Source organism: Melanotaenia boesemani, chromosome 9 (genome assembly GCF_017639745.1).
Source record: "Melanotaenia boesemani isolate fMelBoe1 chromosome 9, fMelBoe1.pri, whole genome shotgun sequence".
Taxonomy (NCBI): domain Eukaryota; kingdom Metazoa; phylum Chordata; class Actinopteri; order Atheriniformes; family Melanotaeniidae; genus Melanotaenia; species Melanotaenia boesemani.
This window is the reverse complement of record NC_055690.1, coordinates 35,011,843-35,030,257: the sequence shown is the minus strand read 5'-3', so window position 1 is coordinate 35,030,257 and position 18,415 is coordinate 35,011,843. Positions and strand designations below refer to the sequence as shown.

At 41.0% G+C, this 18,415-nt stretch overlaps 1 protein-coding gene across 3 annotated transcripts; it reads left to right on the top strand.

The window, feature by feature from the left end:
* Positions 1-229: 229 nt before the first annotated feature.
* On the top strand, positions 230-3,133 carry LOC121645488. Of its 3 annotated transcripts, none has more exons than XM_041993964.1 (4): positions 230-302; positions 376-1,204; positions 1,363-1,645; positions 1,764-3,133. In XM_041993964.1, the coding sequence occupies exons 2-4, from the start codon at positions 936-938 to the stop codon at positions 2,463-2,465; spliced, it is 1,254 nt and encodes a 417-aa protein (XP_041849898.1). In that variant the 5' UTR covers positions 230-302; positions 376-935; the 3' UTR covers positions 2,466-3,133. The 3 variants fall into 3 exon arrangements, with proteins under 3 accessions (XP_041849898.1, XP_041849900.1, XP_041849899.1); XM_041993966.1 differs by lacking the exon at positions 230-302 and having other exon boundaries at positions 376-523; positions 612-1,204; XM_041993965.1 differs by lacking the exon at positions 230-302 and having other exon boundaries at positions 376-543; positions 612-1,204.
* Positions 3,134-18,415: the final 15,282 nt, after the last annotated feature.

Here is an 18,415-nt window from a genome sequence, read left to right as displayed (position 1 = left end):
CCACAACCACAACCACAATTCACCTGTAGACACTGTTCACAAAACCCATCCCCTTTTTCTCAAAACTCAAAAAAAAATTTGCCGTGCTAAAACACATTTTGCATATAACTTGTCATGGCTGTGTGTGTGTGAGTTTGCAGGTTGGGTTGAGCAGGTTGCCATGGGGACGGAGGGCGGAGGCTGGAGCCTCAATTGACACCACCTGCAGCTCATCAGCGGGCTCGTTAGCCGGGAGAAGAGCTGGCTATTTAGAGTCATGCAGGAGCTCCAGTCTTCGCCAGATTGTCATTCAATGAAGCGTGGTAATCAGGCCTCTACCTACGATCTATCTGTGCTTTGCTCCTGGATTATTGACCTTGTCATTTTTTTCTACAGACTAAGACCTTGATCCCCTCAGTTAACCTCAGCACCCAGGATTTTGGACTACTCCTCACATCAAGCTACCTGCCTGCCTGCTCGCCCTGCCTGCAACCAAGCTCACAACACCATCCACAGATAACATCTCCTGGTTCACCCCTCCACAGTCAGTCTCACGCAGAAACAGTAAGCCGCTGTCAATGCTGACACAACCCAGCACCTTTCCCTGCAATAACCCTCTGCCCTTTCCACAGAAGAGTTGCCCGGACCTGGATCAAGCTACCAACACTTATCATTAATAAACATTGTCGCACCTTTCTCCTGGCTGTCTGAGTGTTCTGCTTTTGGGTCCGCTTCCTGGTACCGCGGCTGCAGGCCGTGTCATAACTCTGCTCCAATATGCATTGTGAAGCTCATGTGATGCAAAATACTACCCACAATCAGCAAAACTTGAACACAATGAACATACCTGGTGTCAATCAGTAAACACAACGACTCATAATTGAAAACACCTATTGCAAATGATGTGACCACACCTATATAAGTCAGTGCAGTTTGCTGAAAGTTCAAAAACAAAAATGGATGATGAAGACAGAAGAAGAGGAGTTTGTGTCAGAGAAGGGAGAGGAGTTTGTGTCAGAGGAGGCAGAGGAGCGGGCCGAGGAGGGAGAGGAGAAGGAGGGCAAGCAAGACAACGCATTTTCATTACAGATGAAATGAGAGCAACAGTCATTGACCACGTCATTGTCCACGGCATGACAATGACCGAAGCGGGACAACGAGTCCAACCAAACCTCAGCAGATTCTCAGTGGGCACCATTATTCGGGCCTTCAGAGAACACAACAGGTACTGTATGTAGTAGTTTTTTAGTCACTACACTAGATATTCACAGTATACAGTAGTATAGTGGAGTGCACCTACATACAGACAAATGCAATCATGGTTACAGTAAAAGTGTGTACTGCAAGGACCATTTCTGACCAAATGACTGTTTGTTTCTCTAGAGTTGAAAGATTGCCATTTGCAGGTGGGAGGGCTTCCAGATTCACACCAGCCCAAGAGGTCCTCATTGTGGATATGGTTCGGGAGAACAATGTGATCAGACTACGGGAGATACGGGAGAGGATCATTGGTGACAATTTGAACTTTCCGACCATTGACAATGTCAGCCTGACAACCATAGACAGAGTCCTCAAGCGCCAGAGAGTAAGAATGAAGCAGGCCTATAGGGTACCCTTTGAGCGCAACTCTGGAAGAATAAAACACCTCCTTCACCAGTATGTGCAAGTAAGTACAGTACAATCCATGGCCTACAGTACTTTACATACAATACTATACTGTCGTACTGTAATGTGCTCTATTGACTGTCTTTCTGAACACCTGAAAACGCTATTTGTTTCCACAGAGGATGTTCCAGTTGGAGTCCATGGCCAGACCCCATGAATTTATATTTGTGGATGAGGCTGGCTTCAACCTCACAAAAAGGAGGAGGAGAGGCCGTAACATCATAGGACAGAGAGCTTTCGTTGATGTGCCCGGCCAACGTGGAGGAAACATCACTCTCTGCGCTGCCATGAGTTCTAGAGGGCTTCTCCACCGGCATGCTGAACTTGGTGCCTACAACACTGAGCGTCTCCTCACCTTCCTAGGAGAGCTCAGAGATGTTTTGCATGACAATGACCACCTGAATGCTCGGCCAGCAGATCACCACGACCAGCAGATTCCTGGACCAGCTGATCTTCCCATATACGTCATCCTCTGGGACAATGTTAGCTCCCATCGCAGCATCCAGGTCAGAGAGTGGTTTAACATCAATCAGCAATTCATTAATGTGTGTCTGCCACCCTACTCTCCGTTCCTAAACCCAATAGAGGAGTTCTTCTCAGCATGGCGGTGGAAGGTCTATGACCGCCAACCTTACACTAGAGAGAACCTTCTCAGGGCTATGGACCTGGCCTGTGATGATGTGGCTGTGGAGGCGTTCCAAGGCTGGGTGCGGCATGCCAGGGCATTCTTCCCACGTTGTTTGGCTATGGACAATATTGCCTGTGACGTTGATGAGGTCCTGTGGCCCGACCCAGCCCGACGACGTGATGCCTCTCCATGATTTCGGTGTCAACATACAACATACTGTGTCAATTTTCAACGTACTGTAATAAAAGAAATCGCACCCTGAACATTGTGTTCTCAATTGTTACTGTACAGTATCTATTGTGTGTAATGGATCCTCCATGGAGTTTAGTACTCATTTTTGCATTGAGTTGTGATATTACTGCATTTTCTGCATTATGTAACTATTCCCATGAAATGCACAAATCTATAGAAAATGCCCAAAACATATTTGAGAATAAATAAGGGTTGCTCAAATGCATCCTGGCAGTTGTGAAACTGTAAAAAGAACAGTCTCACACTGTGAAAATTGTGCTTTCAATTTTTTTGGTAATGTGGTTAATGATGCTCAGTAGTGTTTACATTTTTGCAGGCCTTGAGTGGTATTTTGGTGTCAGTTTGCTTTTGAGCATATGAGCAACTGTTTTGGTGTGATGGGTTGGTTTTGAAAAGAAACTGTGAGGTTTAGTGTACGTAGCTTTAGAAAAGTGTTTTGTGTTTAGAGTTTTGTGAAAAGTGAGGGCAGTATCGTGAAATGTGTTTAAGCAATAGAGGAAAAACTGTATTATTAGTGGCCCTACACCCTGTGATGACTGAATAATTGTGTGTTTTCAAACATTGTGTGAAATTTCAAACTGGTCGTCCTGCAGCCATCCTCTAAATTTAAGGCTGGAAAAGTGTCAGAATCTTCATAAACATGTAGGATAAAACTGTTTTTGGTGGATTATGATCACAGCTGTAACAAGACACCTACATGCCCAAAATCAGCTTCTTTCACAGAGATGAGGCCTAATTCTGATTTTATAATAAGGAGTAATAACTTTGTTATAAATAATGTAAATAAACATAGTTTTTTTCTTTCTTCTTTTTTTTTTTAATGATGTGCGAATTATCTTGAGACCCCCAGTTTAGAAAAGGCTGCCCTATATAACCAACACAACTCTGTACATGCTGTTGCTATGTCTTCAGGTCTGATGAGGATCTCGTAAACACGTTGGGTGTGTCGTTGCAAAGTTTCAGCGCCCCCTACAGACCTGGCATGCCAACTGCATCGTTTCCAGTCCTAATTGCATTTTCAGTCTACATTACATAACAGTCATTTAACAGACGCGTTTATCCAGAGTGACATACGGTGTTTAGGCAGTAGCATTAAGGGTCTTGCTTAAGGACCCAACTGGAAGGTGTTATTATTTATCCCCTGGGGAATCGAAGTCTGGTCTCCCGCATGGAGGTAGTTTCAACTTCCCTGGTGTGTAAATGCAACTTGTTTTTTGAATACGTGAAGGAAAAAACTGGGGTTTTGCATTGAAAATGTTGTGTAAACAGGAATGAGATTCACCTGCAATAAATGCTGCAGTAAACAACAACTTCATGGAAGTGAAATCTGTTACTCCTTGCATGTGAACGCAAGCAGCTTTTGGGTACATTTCTGAAGATATTTAAAAAATGTACTTAAAGGTGCCAGTAATTTTATCAATATAAATAAACAAAATAAACACAGGGTTTATTTATGTATTTATTTTCCTATCGTCTCCTCCAGAGAACATGAGACCGAGGAAGATGAGCTGTGAAGAGTTTTTTCAGCTTCAACACTGAACATTTGCTTTGAAGTGAAATGAGACCCTCCTCTTCCTCATGCGGTGATGCAGACTGACTTTCAGCCCGTTTGCATGAGTGAATATTTCCAGCTGCAGTTTGTTGGTTTGGCCAGCAGGAGGCGGTGCAGACAGACGACCACAGAAGACATTATGTAACGTCTTCCCACTCCTCTCTCTGCTTCTTTCATCTTTTCATCAACATGCCTGTCATTCAGCGGCAGTTCATTCTTCATTGTTTCGTTTTTTAACACCTGTAACTTGGAAACGTGATTTGAAAGAGGTTTAAAACATTCAGTCCTCTGACTCAAACACACTCTGGCGTCTCAGACGGTCATTAGACGTCTGTCCGACCTTCACTGCTCAACTCGCTGGAGACAAACTCACTCCGCCTCCATCCTGCCATGCTGGTTGACATCTGAGGCGGAGCTTTGAATAATCTCATCCCACTTCAGGCCTCAGAAGCATCCACCTGTCTTCACTCCTGATGAATCAAACCCATCCTTCCTCAGCTCAGAGACCGACTCAGACAGACTGTTTGGGACCAAAATGTTGTGGTGTTGGAGAAAGTTTCAGATCATAAGGATGGATGCTGCTTCAAAGACCCGGCAACCCCACCCTGTTCTAGTGATGCAATCTGAACAGAACAAACCAACTTTTTAATCCTGAAATCGTGTCCCAGATGTATCGGTTTTTAATCCACATGTTCATCAAAAGTCAAAGAGTTGAAACTGAAGCTAAGTTTTTATGTTTCATTCAAAAAGGCAGCTTATGGAGATGTTCTGCACATGCAGGCCTCATCTAATAGTCTACAAGCGCTGGATTCTGTTCTTACTAAGGTGTTGGATGGTCCTGTCCGTCCATATTAAGGCTAAGATATCAGCATATTCTTATCTTATCAGCTCTTATTGGTCTGCTTCCCTTTTTATTATCATTATTTTATTATTATTATTTTCAGTTTCAGTTACCTTGAAAAGCCTCTATCCTGCTTCATACTGTGGGCTCTCCATGCAGGCTACTCCTGATTCGGCTCTTCTGACTCGGCTCCTAAATGGCTCTTCATTGAGCTTCTATTTTAGTCTAATTTGGCAATTATGAGTGGTTTGTTTGCTGGTAAGCATTTATTTATTTATTTATTTATGTTTAATAATGTAATCAAACCTTTCAACAAACAACTGAACACAGAACCACACCAAGCAAATCAAATAAATAAAGACCAAAGTCTGAACATTATGACAATTTAATTTGGCTGATTTCAGATTTTTTTTTTTTTTGTGACACACATGTAATTTAAATCTGGCTTCCATCTCTCTCTATGGACCTTATCTGTAGCACTACACTCCCTAAGAGGCCCTTCCTTCTTTACATAGTTGTATGATCCTGGGTAGTAAGGCTCCTAGTCGTTCTTCCGATGGAATTGACTGCTTGGTGTGCCAATCAAAAAAAGTCTCACCTCTTCTAAAGATTCGTCTCTCTTAGACAGGAATCAGTTCTTCTCTTTGATTACAAAGCATTTACTCCTACAAACCACTACACACACTATTCTCTCCAAAAAGTTTTTTTCTTTCTTTATTTGAGCATTTATCTTTACATTTGCTTATGATATTAAAATGACATTTGGAGTCCTACAGGTGCTATAAAACATGGTTTCATGGATAAAATGGGCATTAATGACAAAGTAGTGGAGCTGATCCCAGTTATGTTCTACCAAAGCAGACATCCAGGTTTTTCTTATGGTTTTGATTCACATTTGGAAGATTTTAAGTTGTGAACTGGTACATGTTTCTGTATTTGGAATTTTTGGTATGGAACGTTAGGTTCAGAACACCGGCGTGTTCCCACACAGAAGAGCCTTGCGCTGACGTTATGGCCAGCAACAGTTTTAAGGAGAAATCAGAGCTTGGAGACCCTTTCCCGTTGGTAAAATGTCGTGTTTGGGAGCATTTAGGCTTCACAGTGAACGATGGAAATAGACAAAGACAAGTAGATAAGACAGAATCAGTCTGCTGATCGAGATTCATTCTCCCTGTAGCCCCGCCCCCTCTACATGTGGATGGAAGCCCCGCCTCATCCATGAATGAATAGAAGCGCTCTCTCTATTTATGTGTCCCCCCACACACACACTTTTCAAGCAGGTTGATGTTTTATAATTGTTCTCTTTGTCTTTCGAAAAAAAAACTGAACCATGACCTTAAAACCAAGGTACGTAGACTTTTTAGCTCCATGTTATCAGATATTATTAAGAATGCAGGCGTCACCATGTTCAACATGGACCGGAAGCTTTGAAAATAACAGGAAGTTACATCATATGTATGAACTCTGATAAAAAAAAACGTGGAACTGGAAAACATGGACCAGGATTTTATCACTCCAAAAGTGCAGGTAGACACACCAGATCTGATTATAACAATAATCTGATTACTCCAGTTTTTGATGCTCATGTAAACAGAGTTTACAGTGATTCCAGCAAATACTTTGTGTTCATCCCAGAGCTGCTAATAGCTTTTACCAGGAGCAGTTCTAGGGGGGGATCCTTGGTGGGAAAGTGGCAGACTGACAGTAAGCTTGGAACCTCTGTTTATTTGTTAATGCATTAAAAAATTAAGGTATTAATTCGACAGATTCATCTCTTTGTATTAATACATAAGGTACTTGTGTTTTTCCATCCATGGGAAATCTGAGAGGCTTAAACATGCAAAGACTGCATGGAGAGATCCATCACAGAGCTGTAGCTAGTAATGAGACGTTGGCTTTAATCGTGTTTTTCTTAAAGAAAAAATGGGTTGATATTTATCTGAAGTTGAGATGAGATGCTGAGACAGACACTTCTGATCCGATCGAACATCCAATCAGAAAAAAATGTGCCATGTAAACATCCCATTGGTCTCATCAGAAAGGATTTTCTATCTGATTGAGAGGGGTGCTTTAAACAACCAGATCAGCAGGAGAAAATAAACACGCCTACACTCATTCTGACGGTTTCCTTTTTATTAGAAACTGAAAGACTGAAGAATCATTGAGCATCTTGACGGTCAAAAGGTTCTAAGTAAAGAGAAAAAAAAACAAACCTCTTCTTCCAAACTAGTAGCACTGCACATGTCAAAAAACATTATTTAATCTGTCCATCATGTAAATACAGCTGATCGGATCATGTAACCATGTCTGCTGGAATCTCCAATCAGACTGATTTCAGTCGGATAGCTGGAATTTTTGTCCATGTAAACGTAGCTAATGAGATGGAGAACAGAGAGGTTCAGATATCTACATATTCAGTTATATTTTAAAAATATAACAGTCAATGACCTGCTGTTATAATATTGCCTGAATCATACAGAACAATTAGAAATCCTTTAAGACTCTTGAGTTATTTCCTCATGAATGTGCCTCTACAACAACCCCCCCCCCCCCCACCTCTAATGTTGGTCTCAAACCGCCACTGGCTTGGACAGAACAGCAGTATCCAACAGTCCATCATCACCTACTTTAACTCCCGAATCCTCACGTAAACCCTCATGTGTTCATAAGACCAACATTCTGCGTTAGTGCCACGGCTGCTGTGGTTTATAGACGCCACCACATCCACCCCATCCACCACATCCACCTTGCATTCTCCATCCTTGTCTGTTTGACCAGCACAACTCTACAGGTGAGTTTTAAAGCGCCCGTTTTAATTCCTGTGCTCGATGCTTCGTGCCTGCTTGGTGAAAATGTCAGCTATAAACAACGGGGACAACAAAAACATGACATTTGACCCTTTTTGTTGTTTCTCTCCCGTTAATGTGTCAGATAAAAGTGGCGAACACTCCCACTCGCTGCCATTTAAAAGGTTGGAACTGATGTAACGTAAAGGTCAGGAAACCCAGACAGAGATCCACATGCTCACTGTGCAGCTCATGTACAGGTGTACGCTGCAGCAAAAGCAAGACACGTTCAGTTACACATAAAGTATGTTTTGATTGGTGTGTTTGGGGGTAGATGTGGTGCTCTGGTTGGCCGGTTTATGTCACAATAGAAGTGGTGATTGGTTGACAGGCTGACAATGGCCATGTCATTGGTCTGTTAAGAGAACAAAAGGCGGTTTGGGCACTGAGACAGAAAGGTGAGGAGGTCAGTATGTATGGGAAGGCAAAATGCTCCCTCTGTTTTACAAACTACACAGAAATAAAGTTGTCTAGTGAGTCTGGATGGCTTTATAGCAAACTCAGTTGGGTTCTCTGTTATTCCTTGTTTCCCTATAAAGCATCAAGTGAAATAAAGTCATTACTTGTTACATAAAGACGGCAGTTCTCACCAACAGAAACAGATTCAACTCTGTCTCTGATTCTAGCATCTCGATATATAAACCCTAAACCATAGAACAGTGGGACAGTGTAGATATTTTATGTTTGGTTAAAAAATAATTCATCACAAAGCCTGTTTTTCAAATGGCATTCCCAAAATAAATGAAGTAAATCTTCACAACCACCAGGGCTGTATGAATAATCCTGGTCTCTACGGAAAGCTGAGACATGTGAGATTACTACAGAACTGTCAGAAATAAGCGTTTCTGTGTCAGAGTAAACTCACCTGAAACACAGTAGAAAATGTAAATGATTATCTCCTCCTAAAAGAAAACCACATTATTTTAAGTGAAAATCAGAGGATAGCAGCTCAGTTAACCCAGGAGTGAGTAAAGTAATGTCTGATGAGGAACTGTGCTACAGTATGGTAGGAAGCGTCACTACTTCACTATAAACCTCCTTCATCTCCATGGAAACCAGCAGGACCCTCATGATTCATTTCAAACAAAGGCAGAGTCATAGGAGAATACATTAGCAGAGATTTTAGAGCTGGACTCAAACTTCTCACCACAAACAGCAAAAGTAAGACATGATTTCTGGTTCTGGTTGCCAGCTCCAGAGTTTCTGTCCCACAATGATGAGACGACATCTAGAGTCTCTGCTTTCATGTGACTCCTTGTGCTCGAAGTAGAGAAATGAACTGTGTTTGGTTTGGATGCCGATGCTGGGTAGAGTCTTTTAGCTGAGTTTCTCCTCGTCATGTTGCTATGCTACATGTTAGCATTGCTGCTTCCTGCTGTCTGCTAACATCTTCTGTAATGCACGAATGTCATGCTGCCTCCTGTAGAGGCTCTCATGATCAAGAAACCAACATACTACCACAACAACTTCCAGTTGTTCCAGAAAATGCTTACATGAAGGAAATTTTGGACAGTCATGAGGAAAATAATAAGGATGCTGTCAAACAGGTGATATTACATACGATTGTATTTATAACTTGGCAGTAACCACGATAGACCTTGAGGAGCATCTTTCTCCCTCTACAGGTCAGAATATCATCAAATATTCAATCAGTCTGATCCCTCAGGTGGACGACATGAACAAGGATAACCACGGAAACCTTCATCAGGCTCTACAATGCAGCGTTACAGGTTAACCTGGTCCAGAATTCCAGAGGTGGCGTCTGCTTCCCTGGACTCAGAGGGATCTGGGATGGAAACCTGGACTGTGGTTACACCAGTCAGTATTCCAGAGCTTTGTTGGAAGAAATGGAGAAAAAGTTTATTGAGATTTTACAGCAACATATGTTGCATTCAAGACCACATCAACACCAGAGCACAGCAGGAAAAAAACAAAAAGGAATAACTGGTTGTTCTGTAGCTCCGCCCATTGAAGTTTAACGCCCCCAAACATGTTATTTGAGCCCTCAGGGGACACCATATTGCTAATGCTATCATGGACACCTCCCTTCCCCCTCGAGCGTCAGCGGTCGTAGCTCAGTGACCCGTGCAGGACATCTTCAGTGGATCCGAAAGATGCAGCATCATCAGACCGCCATCAGTTAATCCTCTGCAGCTCAACAATGACTCTGCAGCATCGCCATCACAGAGGTGCGTCTGCTTAGCTCAGAAATGGGATAAATCCAATCCTCTGTATTAAAAGGGCAAAGATGCTCCACACCACAAAGTGGGCCTACTTGGCTCCAAGTGAGGTTAATCAACCATAGTAAAACCACATGCCCCTTGGAAGGGGGCCTTCAGATTTCTGCTGGAAGCCAACGGATATCTGTTTCCAATCAGAAACACATCCGTAATACTGTGCCTAACATGAGTAGACCAGGACTGTTCATGCTATCTATTCAGCATTTTCAGTTTACATTTCTTCATCTCTGTTTGGTAATTTTGTCCTATTTGTCCTGCTAACAACTGTTTATCCATCAATCTACAGCCACAATTTTAGTTAAATTACAGGTCTCAGTGTTCATAAGACTTCTTATAAATATTGCATGCACCTCATTCTGCTTCTGCAGACAGATCTGTCTTCTCGAATTATTCTGTTTATTTAGTCAAATAAAAAACAAGTGCTTAGAAGTAGCAAGTTCTTGAGTTTTATGGTGTTTTTCTATGTGGATTGTTTGTCCTGTGTCTTGTGTGGCTTCCAGTTGCTGCGTTGATGGCTAATGCAGCTCACCTGACAAGGCAAGTTAATTTGTACAGCACATTTCATGTCCAAGGCAATTCAAAGTGCTTTACATAAAACATTAAAACATTACAGATGGTGGAGAGAAAACATTAAAAGGCAGCAACAAATAGCTAAAATCACAATAAAATCATAATAAAATACTAGTGGACTAGTTGACCAGAGTCTTTGGATCTAAGAGCTCTGCTAGGTTTATATTCTCTGAACATATCACAGATGTATTCTGGGCCTAAACCATTCTGGGATTTGTAAATGATCAGAAGGGTTTTAAAATCTATTCTGTGACTGACTGGAAGCCAGTGTAAAGATTTTAAAACTGGTGTGATGTGTTCAGATCTCTTAGTCCTGGTTAAAACTCTAGCAGCAGCGTTCTGGATGAGCTGCAGATGTTTAATGTTCTTTTTAGGAAGTCCTGTTAAAAGACCATTACAGTAATCCAGTCTACTGGAGATGAATGCTGGATGAGTTTCTCTTGGTCTTTCTGGGAAACTAAACTTTTAATTCTGTTGATGTTTCTGAGCTGGTAAAAAGCTTCTTAGTGAAGCTTTGATGTGGCTGCTGAAAGTCAGATCTGAGTCTATCAACACTCCCAGGTTACGAACTTGGTCAGTGATTTTAAGAGCCCGATTCTTCAGGTGTTTGCCAATGCTGACCCTCTTCTCTTTGCTACCAAACAGAATAATCTCAGTTTTGTCTTCATTTAATTGTAGGAAATTCTCCTTCATCCAGGTCTTTATTTGCTGCAGACACTGACACATTAAGTCTATTGGACTGCAGTCATCTGGTGACAGAGACACATAAAGTTGTGTATCATCTGTATAACTTTGATAATTAATGCTATAGTTCTGCAATATTTTACCCAAAGGGAGCATATACAAGTTGAACAGAAGAGGTCCAAGGACTGACCCCTGGGGGACTCCACAAGTCATGGCCACTCGCTCGGATTCATAGCTGCCGATCGTAACAAAATAACTCCGGCCTTCTAAATAGGACCTGAACCAGTTAAGGACCGCTCCAGAAAGTCCAACCCAGTTTTCAGCCTGTGCAACAGGATTCTGTGATCTACAGTATCAAACGCAGCACTGAGATCCAGCAGAACCAGGACTGATACTAGACCAGAACCAGGACTGATACTAGAATAGAATCAGTCATTTAACACTTTGACCAGAGCTGTTTCAGTGCTGTGATGAGGTCGGAAACCGGACTGAAATTTATGAATAATTCCGCTTTCATTTAAAAGTCATTAAGCTGGTGAAATACAACTTTCTCAGTAATCTTGGAAATACAAGAGGTCAGAGACAGGTCTATAGTTCATTGTAGAGGCGTCTAGAGGAGATGGCAGCTATCTGCAGTGACTGATGCCAGTGAGCTGTTAACTATAAGTAGGAGATAATTTTCTACTGAGGTAAAAACTGGTTTTAAAAAGTCGGATGGTATCATGTCCAGAGTGCTTGTTGCTGATTTCAGATGCCAAACTGTTTCTTGTAGGATTTTTTAATTGACCATATTAAACTGTGACATAGCATCAGAAATATATCCAGGTTTTACACACAGACCAGTTTTCTTCTTTGATTGTGTGGCATTAATATTTTGTCTAATTGTTTTGATTTTTTCCCTGAAAAGTTATGAAGTTGGTTGGGACAACTGACTGCTACCTCCTTTATAGCCGGTACCAGTTTGTTTGCTTTCCAGTGGTAGTTTATGACCAAATCTGTCTGTAAGTTACACATTTTCTTTAACATTGAATCTGAAATAAAAATCCTGCATGAGAGTTTTGAATGAAATTTGGGTGTTTACTCTAAGAAAATCTGTTTCTGGAGGATTAAATCTTCAGTGAGGATAATCAAACCAACACTGCACCTGATCATGCTGAGGGTTTGCTACAAGGACAACGTGAACTGAATTTCCCTGTTTGTAACAAGAAATACGTTTCCCTAAAGAAAAGACATTTAAGCCAGCAAAACAAAATGAAAATGACAGTAAATGTTTTGTGGGTAAAAGGAGAGAAACTCTCAGAAATCTGGTGGAAAGTGGCTGATCAAACCCTGATAAAACAGAAACTCCTTCTTACTGCTGTGACTGAAATGAACAGAAGATGATTTCAGTGATTTTTGAAGCTCTAATCCAGGGAAAATAAAAACTTCCACAAATCATAGCACTCTCTGACCTACATTTACGGCCTCTTGGCAGATATTTGGTGTTAAATTCTCTTTCACTCTGAGCCATAAACGCATCACATTGTCCGGGTGGATCGTCTCAGCGTGGCTGCAAATAGAAACAGAACCAGCTTCTTATGTAATTCCTTACTAAACCTCTTTCTGAAATACGCCGTCTGACGTAACCGTCCTAAAAAACTAGGCTTCATTTACATAACTGTGTGTGCGCTCATTTCCATACATGCAGATTAACCACACTGTATGCTGACAGAACAGCATCCAGATGAGGCATTGATTTGTTGTGTCTGCTGGCATCAGAGTGCATCAAGTAGACTCTGTACAGCATCAGTGTGACGGTTTCATTGATCCAGAGGATGTCCGACTGTTCGATTCTGCTGACTCTTTCATTTAAAACTCACTTGTTTACCTACAAATCATAGTTTCTTACATCCCAGCCTCAGGCTGGTTGCAGTTGTTGCTGAATCTGTTAAACCAGCTGAAAAATTATCCATGAAATCTATTTGTTTGCTTTTTGTTTCTGCTGTCATTTTTTAAAAAAATCTTTCTCTTTTTTCTGAATGTTTGGTTCTCAGTAATTTGTTTTCTAGTGAAGTAAGTCTGAGAGAATTACTTGAAACTGGTAAAAACAAATCCCCCCCGAAAGAAAAGTGAGTATTTATGTTGGCACCTATCAAGTTTCTCACCAGTAAACTTTCTAAAAACACATTAGAGAGAAACATCCTCACTACGATCAGCTGACAGAAGTGAAGAGTGAATTAATCCTTTAAAGCCAGACCCAAGAAAAAATGGGGAGAAATACAGATTTTTTCAATCTCAAGTTTTTATTTGACCTTTTAACACAATTTAAAAAAAATTTACAAAGATATGTTTTGTTTATTTATCGTTTATAACCGTGTGATGTCACAATGATTGTAGTGCAAAAGATGTCCACCAGGGGGCAGAAAACAAGTATCAGATTGTGTACAACATGGTTTTGGGCAAAGTTTTTTTTTTTTTACCATGAAGTGATGCAAAAGGTCACAGAAACTGCTTGTTTCACATATGATACATGTGGCATTAAGGAGTTGATAACTTGGATCCTCGAGCTGCTGAAGAATGGATGAAGTTCAGGTTTAGATGTTTCCACCTGTTTCAGTCTCAGACGTCGGTGTTTACCTGGTGTTTGGTGGAAGTTTCTTAGATTGTCATGAATTTATAAATGACTGATCATTAAATGGTCATGCAGCCATTTTACAAGCAGGTGGATGAAGACCTGCGAGTCTCCAAACTGTCGGCTGCAATTTCACCATCGTACTCATCATTATCTCTGCCAGGGCAGAGTGATGATGCTGTTTGTCTGTCTGTCTTTCTGTTAGCAACATAACTCAGGAGTCTGGGTGTCGTCCTCGACAGCACACTCTCTTTTCACTCCCACATTAACAGTGTCACCCGGTCTGCATATTTTCACTAGAGAAACATTTCTCGTCTCCGCCCCTCTCTCACCCCCCACACCACTGCCATCCTCGTCCACAGCCTTGTTACCTCCCGGATTGACTACTACAACTCCCTTCTCTTTGGTCTCCCCAACAAATCCCTCCAGAAACTGCAACTCCTCCAAAACTGTGCACCATGTATGATTACACGGACCCCTACCACTCACCACATCACCACCATCTTGCAACAACTTCACTGGCTCCCCATAAAACAAAGAAATAACTTCAAAATTCTCCTCATTACATTCAAAGCACTCCACAATCTGGCCCCTCCATATATACCTGATCTCCTGCACCTTTATACTCCGGTCCGTTCACTTCGCTCCTCCTCCTCTCTCCAGCTTCTTGTCCCCCCTGCCTGTCTTGTCACTATGGGGAGCCGAGCATTCAGCCGCTCTGCTCCCCATCTCTGGAACTCCCCCTGATATCCGTACCATAGACTCTCTTCAGCTCTTCAAATCACAACACAAAACACATTTGTTTAGACAGTCCTATGCCATCTAGTCACACACTCGCCATCTTTATGTCCTCTGTTCTGTTTTTTTGTATTTATTGTTTGTAACCATTTTAATGTTCTTCTGTAAAGTGTCTTTGGTTGTTTTGAAAGGTTCTTTTTAAATAAAATGTATTATTATTATTATTATTGTTGTTATTATTATTATTATTATATGTTGAAAAGTTATGGACAGATTTGATGACATTTTCAGGAAATCTTAGAAATGCAACAAAGGAACAAGTGATTCGATTTTGATCTGGAATTTTTTAAAGGATTCTTTACTACAGGGTGATAGGGATAATTTTGCCATTAGAGCTTTGATCTAAACAACTTCAATCTAATACAATCTCTTGGTGGAGGTCTGTGCTCTCTAAGTGCTTGTAGTTCTGGGATTTATGACAGGAAAAGATTAACACTCAAATCAGATTTTTTCACTTGGTTGTTCACGTTATAATTTAATGTGACCTGCATCAGACTCCTGTATGACCCGCATGCTCAGAGGAAGAAGTGACGTCACACCCTGTGTTTACAGAGGTAAACATAGATGCTACATGTTAGCATGTGTATCAGTTTTAGGGTTGTTTGCAATCAAAGCTGAAAAACTTCATGATATAATAATGTTTACATTCGACCTGAAAGTGTCCCGCCTCCTTCAGCAGTGAATTGTGACGTCTGCTTCACTTCAATGATGTAAAAGTAGGACAAAAGTCGACATGACCGTTCAGACTGACCGGTCATGTCGCATATTGACAAAGACTGGACGTATATCGGATCTAATTCTACATGTGAAAGTGGCCTCTGTCAGATTTGTGCTGCTCAGAATGGAATAAAAAGATCCAATATGGGTCACACATGTACAAAATTTGGAGTGTGAACAGAGCCTGAGTATAGAGGATTAGCTAATTATTTCAATACATTTTTAAGCAAAATAAAACAGTAAAAATATAAAAGCAAGCAAAAATATACGGAAGTAGATTTATTTATTACAAGCACAAAATAATATTCCAAAAAATCGGATGTCCAGATTGGTAGCGTTTCATGTCAAATCCTGCAGCCAGTAAGCCTTTCTATTCTCAGGTGTACCACCTCACCTGTTCTCTCATCAGCCTGTTCATCTAGCTGACACCTTGGAAATGCAGCCATCTTTACTTCTGCTCACAATAACGGTCCTTTTTATCCAACCCACACTCAGCCAGATGCCCATGAGCTGGAGAAGATCCTGCAGAAGTCCACGGGTGTTTTTCCTCCCCCTCTGAAGGCAAAAGGACCTCCAACCTGGTACTAGCAAGGTATACCCTATAACAGAACTGTTTTACCCCCTGTAGAATAATTTTTCAGCCCAGTACCCCTAAACCAGGACAGTCAATTTAAATTTTAGTTTAGGGGCCACATGTAGTACAACTTGATCTTAAGTGGACTGGACCAGTAAAATAACAGCATACTAATCTAGAAAAAAAGCCACATTTAAAAATTTCATTTAGTGCAATGAAGTACAAGTACATTAGGCAAGGCAAGTTTATTTATGCAGCACAGTTCAGCAACAGGAGGATTCAAAGAGTTCATCAGAAAATACGAAGCATAATTTAACATTAAAAACAAAAGACAAAGGAAAAAAGAAAGAACATTTGATAACAAACAGTATTAAAACATGATCAAGTTTAAAGATTCAAGCTTAAAAGAAACATACAGATCTGGACTTCTAAATAAAAACTAGTTTCATGCAGCAGAGAACAGGTGGGTCTTTAATCTGGATCTAAATAAACTGAGTGTTTCAGCTGATCTGAGGCTTTCTGGGAGTTTGTTCCAGACATGTGGAGCATAGAAGCTGAATGAAGCTTCTCCATGTCTGGTTCTGACTCTGGGCAAGGCAAATTTATTTGTATAGCAATTTTTTTGTACAAGGCAATTCAAAGTGTTTTCCTTTTGACAACTGGCCACAACTGTGTCTTGTTAGGGAGAGGGGTTGAGGATGTGCCTAGTCGGGATGGCAGAGCAGCCAGTCGTGTCGCTAATCTCAGCTAACTGGGCTCTGCCTGTTACTCGTTGTCCCATTTCCCTGTAAGACGATTTACTGTCTTTGGCTTTGCACCAAGAGCATTCCAGGGAGGACTATCAGTGAAAGAGTTATTACCTTGTACATTGTCCTCCTGTTTCTTTCCAGCCATGTTTGTGCTAATTAGCTGTGTGTTAGCAAGATCTTGTCTTGCGGCTAGTTAGCGTTAGCTCCGGAGTAACTGTAGATAAGGCTTCTGCTATTTGTAGCCCATGCTGATGTGACACTGACAAGATTGTAAGTCTTGAAAAATAGTAGTATCCAACCAAATCTACCCCAAAATACAGTCCCAATGATTATAAGTATCCAGGAGTCGTTGCTCATAAGCTTCTTGAGTAGAAAAATAATAACATTGGCAGAAAAATGCCAGCAGAGGAGAGAGTGAAGCAGCAAAGCGTCAGCAGGGAACAGAAGCAGGAACTGATTAGAACCTGGATCCAGATGACCTGAGGGTTCTGGTAGGTTCATACTGGCTCAAGAGGTCACTGATGTATGTTGGTCCTAAACCATTCAGAGCTTTATAGACCAGCAGCAGAACTTTAAAGTCTATCCTCTGATGGACCGGCAGCCAGTGTAAAGACCTCAGAGCTGGACTGAAATGGACTTTCTTGGTCTTAGTGAGGACTGGAGCAGCAGAGTTCTGAATCAACTGCAGGTGTCTGACTGATGTTTTAGGTAGAACCTGTAAAAACACTGTTACAATAATCAAGCCGACTAAAGAAGAAAGCTGGACTAGTTTTTCCAGGTCCTGCTGAGTCATCACATCTTTTACCCTTGATGTGTTCTTAAGGTGATATGAATGAATGAATGAATGAATGAATGAAGGAATGAATGAATGAATGAAGGAATGAATGAATGAATGAATGAATGAATGAATGAAGGAAGGAATGAATGAATGAATGAATGAATGAATGAATGAATGAATGAATGAAGGAATGAATGAATGAATGAAGGAATGAATGAATGAATGAATGAATGAATGAATGAAGGAAGGAATGAATGAATGAATGAATGAATGAATGAATGAAGGAATGAATGAATGAATGAATGAATGAATGAAGGAATGAATGAATGAATGAATGAAGGAATGAAGGAATGAAGGAATGAATGAATGAATGAATGAATGAATGAAGGAAGGAATGAATGAATGAATGAATGAATGAATGAATGAAGGAATTAATGAATGAATTTATTGTCATTGCACAACAATTACATCAATAATCATTGACAGGGAAATTCTTAGATCCCAGGCTCTCCTAACAAAGCTAAAAATAATATAAACCACAATAAAAATAATCAAACACAAAAAGCAAGAATACTACAAATAATTTATACAGTAAAATATATAATAAGCAATAAGAAGATGCTATTAATTAAAGGTGGTGTTGCTGCTGACAGCATTTAGAAGTCTTATGGCCTGCAGTATGAAGCTGTGCCAGAACCTGGTGGGACGGACTTGAATGCTGGAACCTGATTGGACGGAGCACTGCTGAATGGTCTGCGTCACTGGTCCATGACACTTTCTGTCTATAGGAAGGCAGCAGCAGAACTGAGGCGTGATCAGATTTCCCAAAAGGAGAGCAAGGGAGGGCCTTATACGTGTTTGGGTAAGGGTTGTAGACATGATCGAGTGTGTTTTTGCCATGTGTAGAACTGCTGATGTGTTGGTGGTATCT